At 53.9% G+C, this 5,907-nt stretch overlaps 1 protein-coding gene across 3 annotated transcripts; it reads left to right on the top strand.

The window, feature by feature from the left end:
* Positions 1 to 332: 332 nt before the first annotated feature.
* On the top strand, positions 333 to 4,698 carry LOC142854238 (H-2 class I histocompatibility antigen, Q10 alpha chain-like). Of its 3 annotated transcripts, XM_075979534.1 has the most exons (8): positions 333 to 450; positions 656 to 925; positions 1,201 to 1,476; positions 3,219 to 3,494; positions 3,622 to 3,732; positions 3,912 to 3,944; positions 4,093 to 4,140; positions 4,281 to 4,698. In XM_075979534.1, the coding sequence occupies exons 1-8, from the start codon at positions 378 to 380 to the stop codon at positions 4,283 to 4,285; spliced, it is 1,092 nt and encodes a 363-aa protein (XP_075835649.1). In that variant the 5' UTR covers positions 333 to 377; the 3' UTR covers positions 4,286 to 4,698. The 3 variants fall into 3 exon arrangements, with proteins under 3 accessions (XP_075835649.1, XP_075835650.1, XP_075835651.1); XM_075979535.1 differs by lacking the exon at positions 4,093 to 4,140; XM_075979536.1 differs by lacking the exons at positions 3,622 to 3,732; positions 4,093 to 4,140 and having other exon boundaries at positions 4,483 to 4,698.
* Positions 4,699 to 5,907: the final 1,209 nt, after the last annotated feature.

The raw sequence follows: 5,907 nt of genomic DNA, 5'->3' as shown, positions 1-5,907 counted from the left end.
CATCCATTTTAAGTGCTGAGTGTATTTTACCTGGAAACTTCAATCTCACTAACCTGAGGAGCCTTTGGCCTTAGGCAGCTCAGAGACACCACGACACACAGCGCTCCATCCCGCAGCACAGGACTCAGACAAAGTCTTAGTCTTCAGGAGGGCGAGGTCTGGGTGGGGAAGCCCAGGGCTGGGGATTCCCCTGTCTCCAGTTTCACTTCTCCAGCTCCTAACCTGGGTCAGGTCCTTCTGCCCGGACACTGATGACAACTCGGCGGTTCTCACTCCCCATTGGGTGACGAGATCCCGGGGAACCAACCAGCGTCGCCGCGGTCAAAGGTTATAAAGTCCACGCAGACCGCGGAACTCAGAGTCTCCGCAGTTCCGAGATGGGGGCGATGGCGCCGCGCACGCTGCTCCTGCTGCTGGCGGCCGCCCTGGCCCCGACCCAGACCGGCGCGAGTGAGTGCGGGGTCTGGAGGGAAACGGACTCCGCGGGGAGGGCGGGGGCGGCACCGGGGAAGCCGCGTCCCCGCGTGGCCCAGCCGGACCCTCCCGCCCCTTCTCCACCCGCGCCCCGAGCCCCGCACCCTGCTCCCATCCCAGCCCGCGCTCCTGCCCGGGGTCCCGGGAACAGGGTCGGGGTCTCACTGCGCGCCGCCCCCAGGCTCGCACTCGCTGCGGTATTTCTACACCATCGTGTCCCGGCCCGGCCTCGGGGAGCCCCGGTTCATTATCGTCGGCTACGTGGACGACACGCAGTTCGTGCGCTACGACAGCGACGCGGAGACTCCGAGGATGGAGTCGCGGGCGCCGTGGGTGGAGCAGGAGGGGCCGGAGTATTGGGAGGAGAACACACAGAGAGTCAAGAACACCGAGCAGACTTTCCGAGTGAACCTGAAGACCGCGCTCCGCTATTACAACCAGAGCGAGGGCGGTGAGTGACCGCGGTCGGAGGTCACGACCCCTCCACGTCCCCACGCACGGGCCGGAGTCGCCCCGGGTCCCAGGTCCGAGGTTCGGGAGGAGAGCGGGGACCGGACCCGGTTTCCCTTTCGGTTTAGAGTCCACGGGTGGGCGGGAACGCGGGCGTGGGTGACGGGGGCGGGGCCTCAGGGCAGGGCTGTTGCGCTGGCTGAGCTCTGGTGGGCGGGGCCTCGGGTGACCCCGGAGCAGAACAGGTGGGCGGGGCTGACCGCGGGGTCCCCGCAGGCTCTCACACCTTCCAGTGGATGTATGGCTGTGACTTGGGGTCGGACGGGCGCCTCCTCCGCGGGTACACTCAGTACGCCTACGACGGCCGCGATTACATCGCCCTGAACGACGACCTGAAGACGTGGACGGCGGCGGACACGGCGGCGCTGATCACCCAGCGCAAGTGGGAGCGGGATGGGGAGGCAGAGAGACTGAAGTCCTACCTGGAGGACACGTGTGTGCAGTGGCTGCGCAGATACCTGGAGAACGGGAAGGACGCGCTGCAGCGCTCAGGTGCAGGGCCGCGGGCAACTCCTCCCTCTGCCCTCGGGCTGGGCTCAGTCCTGAGGAAGAGGAAACCCTCACTGGGGTTATGCCCCTGTCTCTGAGGGCAGACAGGGTCCCTGGGTCTCCTGATCCAGCATGGCAGGGACTGCACTGACCTCCCAGGGCTCAGCCTTCTCCCTGGACAGTTCCACATCTGTCTCAGGAGGGAGGAGAGAGGATCCCGACATCACCAACAGTGGCTCCTTCAGGCTGCAGCCCCTGTCAGCCATGGCCTCTCCCAGGCCGGGTTCTCTGCCCACACCCAGTGTCTGTGGACACAAGATTCCTGTCATCTGAGTGTGTCAGCCCTTACACACCAGGACCGGAGTCTCTTTTACCTGATGGGAGACATGGACGCCCCTACCCTAGGCTGCTTCCCCCAGTTTCTAGAACTTTCCAAAGAATACATTCTCCCAGATTCCTGTGTGTGAGGTTTGCATCCTTCCCATACCCCAATTTTATCTCTTCCTGGAATAGTCATGTAAGAACGTATGGGATGCCCTGGAAAAATACTAAATTTTGGGGTGTTTTTTTCTTCTTTTTTCTTTCTTTTATTTTCTTTTTTTAAAATATTTATTTATTTATTATGGATACAATATTCTGTCTGCATATATGCCTGCTAGAAGAGGACACCAGACCTCATTACAGATGGTTGTGAGCCACCATGTGGTTGCTGGGAATCGAACTCGGGTCCTTTGGAAGAGCATGCAATGCTCTTAACCGCTGAGCCATCTCTCCAGCCCCTCTTTTATTTTCTTTTCTGCCTCTCTCTCTCTTCCTTCTTCTTGCCATTTTGCTTTATGTGAGATTTTTTTTCCTCACTAGGATGGTATTCCTTCTCTCCCTCCCCTGTGTTATCTTGTGTATCAGTCTCCACAGGTGCCATGGGGACTCACACTCTGGATAATTAGACAAGTTAAATTAATGTTCCCTTTAAATGAGAAAGATTCCTTGTAATTTAAGATTATTTTCTGCCAGAATTAGCCAACTGGAACCCTCCTACACTCCTTCAGCCCCAACAAGTTACAGTGTAGCCCTAGATACTTAGGAATTGAACTTCCTCAGAGACAGGGTCTTCTGCAACTCCAGGACTGGAGTGACAGGGAAGATCCACACACCCTGTGAGCACCGCTGTGTCCCAGTGAGTGCTGCACTGGGCTCCACAGCACACTTCAGGGATCCTGGGTGACAATACTGGTATGTTGTCTCCCAGAGGCAGGGGTTAGGAAGTCATTTCCTCTGGTTGAGGGTCAGAGGTTCACCACAATTGTTCCACACAGTTTGGTGATGGCTGTTCACTTGGATGCACGGTTAAACTGGTCAGCAAGAAGGCCACAGTGCTTGTTCCCCAATGGTGGCAGCAGGAATTGGTGGCACCCTTCATGTAGCCCAATCATCTTAATTTCTTATTCCTGTAGGAGTTTAATCACAAAATAAATCAATTATTTACTACCTAACTTATGCTATAGAACATCACATAAGAAGACCATGTTGACCTGCTGGCTCTGTGGATTCCCTCTTAGCTTCTGAGTCTTCGCAGGAAACTGTGCAGTTCTGTGATGAGGGGACCAGCTCTACCTGCAGGTCACTGTGTGATGACAGAAGCGTTCAAACAGTCACATAGTTCAGTGTCATCATTGATTTAACTTTGTCTTTGCAGATTTCAGTTTATCTTGTTAATTGTGGGATTTCTTTAATCTTCCACACAGATCCCCCAAAGGCACATGTGACCCATCATCCTGGACCTAAAGGTGATGTCACCCTGAGGTGCTGGGCCCTGGGCTTCTACCCTGCTGACATCACCCTGACCTGGCAGAGGGAGGAGGAGGAACAGACTCAGGACATGGAGCTAGTGGAGACCAGACCTTCTGGAGATGGAACCTTCCAGAAGTGGGCATCTCTGGTGGTGCCTTCTGGGGAGGAGCAGAGATACACATGCCATGTGTACCATGAGGGGCTGCCTGAGCACCTCACCCAGAGATGGGGTAAGGAGGGAGTGGGTGCAGAGCTGGGGTCAGGGAAAGCTGGAGCCTTCTGCGGACCCTGAGCAGGGTCAGGGCTGAGAGCTGGGGTCATGACCCTCACCTTCCCTTCCTGTCCTTCCCTTCCCAGAGCCTAAGTCCACAGTCCCCATCATGGCAGTCATTGCTGGTCTGGTTCTCCTTGGAGCTGTGATCATTGTAGCTGTGGTGGCTGTTGTGATGAAGAGGAGGAGAAACACAGGTAGGAAAGGGCAGGGTCTGAGTTCTCTCTCAGCCTTTTTTAGAAGAGTCTCTGCCTCATTAATGGGAAACACATCCACACCCTCATTGCTCCTGTCTCTACCCTGGGTCTGCTGTCAGTTCTGGAAACTTCCTAGAGTCGGGGACTTCCCTGGTCTCTTACAGCTTTTCTTCTCACAGGTGGAAAAGGAGGAAACTATGCTCCAGCTCCAGGTAAGAGTGGTGGGCAGGATTGTCCCTGAAGCTTGTAAGGTGAAGCTGGTGTATTTGGGGAGCTCGGGCAATACATAATAGCTCCTGCAGTAAATCTTCTAGGGGCCAAATTTTTACCTTCCCATGAATACATATATTTTTACCCCAGGCAGGGACAGTTCCCAGAGCTCCGATGTGTCTCTCCCAGACTGTAAAGGTGACCCTCTGGGACCTGACTTGGGGAGGGGCAGAGTGGACATGATTGGGTTTCAGGGACTCTCAGAATCACCTTTGAGTGAGTGGTGGGTTGTTGGGATGTTGTCTTCACAGTGATTGTTCATGACTCTTGTTCTGTAGCGTGAAGACAGCTGCCTGGTGTGGATGGAGTGACAGACGATGTGTCCAGGTCTCTCCTGTGACATCCAGAGCCCTCAGTTCACCCTCAGCAATATTGTCTGATGTTCCCTACGATCCTATGGGCTCAATGTGAAGAACTGTGGAGCCCAGCCCACCCTGCACTCCTGTCCCTGTGCCTGCACTGCCCTGTTCCCTTCCACAGCCAACCTTCCTGTTCCTGCAGACAGGAGGGGACATCTCCATCCTGTCTCCTCCATGCTGCCCTGAGCTGCAGCCCTGACTTCCCCACTGAAATTAAGAATCTGAATGTGAACTTGATTGTTAATGTCCTTGATCTCAAAGGTTGATTGGCGGTAAAATAAAGGATTGAGTAGAGCTTGTGGAGGAAATAAATGGCAGCGTGGAGAACCTCCCAGAATCTGTGTTCACAATACTGTGTGCATCGGGTGGAACAGGATGAGGCTGTGGGAGCTGAGTGAGAACAGGGCTGTGCGTTGTTGGCTTTGACAAGGTCACTGGTCAACTCTGTTCCCTCCTGGCTCTGTTCTCTTCATCACTTAGAACCACAAGCTAACATCTGTGAAACAGGGACACTGGGATGGCCAGAGCCTCATCCTGTCCCTGGGATTATGAGCCGCCAGGGCTGCTGTGACAGTCAAGGCTGCTGTCCTGGCTATGATCTTTCCCCTGTCTTCTCTGTTTATTTCTTGTCTTTTTAGTTAGTGTGGAGGACTAGGCCTGTTCTTGCTCCTGTGAGTGGTGTCTGCCGAGTGACAGCATTAAGAGGTGTTTTCCATCCCTGTCCCCTCAAGGCCCAACTAGGCCCTGCACTCAGGAGACTGTGGGATGAGAACATGAGCTTCAGTCTCCTGAGCTCCTGCCTCCCTTCAGGCCCCTCCCAGGAGGTTCTCTCCTCTTTCCATCTATCAGAATCTAACTCAGGTTGTAGGATGGGCAGAGAGGAGGGATCTACAGGGTCTGATCTCAGATCTGTCCTGTGTTCTGTCCAGGTCCTCTCTCCCTCTCTGCCTCTGGGAATCCTGGTGCTGCCTCCAGTGGAGACTCGAGGCTTTACAGGCTGGGTCTACTTTAGATTTATGTTTATTAAAAAACATGATCCAGGGACTGAAGAGATGGCTCAGGGCTTGAGAGCACTTGCTGCCTCTTGCAGAGGACCCAGGTTCAGATCCTAGCACCCACCTGATGGCTCATAACCATCCTTAACTCCTGTTCCGTGACGTCCAATGCCCCTCTGGACACCATGCAGATACATGGTGCAAACACTACTAGCAAAGAACAAAAAAACTCATAGATGCAAAATTCATAAATTAAAATAAAATATTGTGGGGAATGCCAGAGATTAAAAATCCTTCATTCCCTGCTCCAGGTTCCGGCCTCTGCTGTTTTCTAGCTTTGTGACGTCCAGTGAGGAGCTCCAGGCGCCTTAGCAGAGATGTCTGATGACCAAGAAGGTGATATTCTCTGTCATGATGCTGCCATCTTTGTCTTGTGAGGGATGATGGGTCCCAGTGCTGACCACAGATAACATTCATACACAATAACTATATGAGGAATGAAGAAAAATTAAAAATGAAATATAAGATTGCTTGTCAAAGAAGAGAGATGA

This window comes from Microtus pennsylvanicus, chromosome 7 (genome assembly GCF_037038515.1).
Source record: "Microtus pennsylvanicus isolate mMicPen1 chromosome 7, mMicPen1.hap1, whole genome shotgun sequence".
NCBI lineage: Eukaryota > Metazoa > Chordata > Mammalia > Rodentia > Cricetidae > Microtus > Microtus pennsylvanicus.
This window is presented reverse-complemented; position numbering and strand designations above follow the sequence as displayed.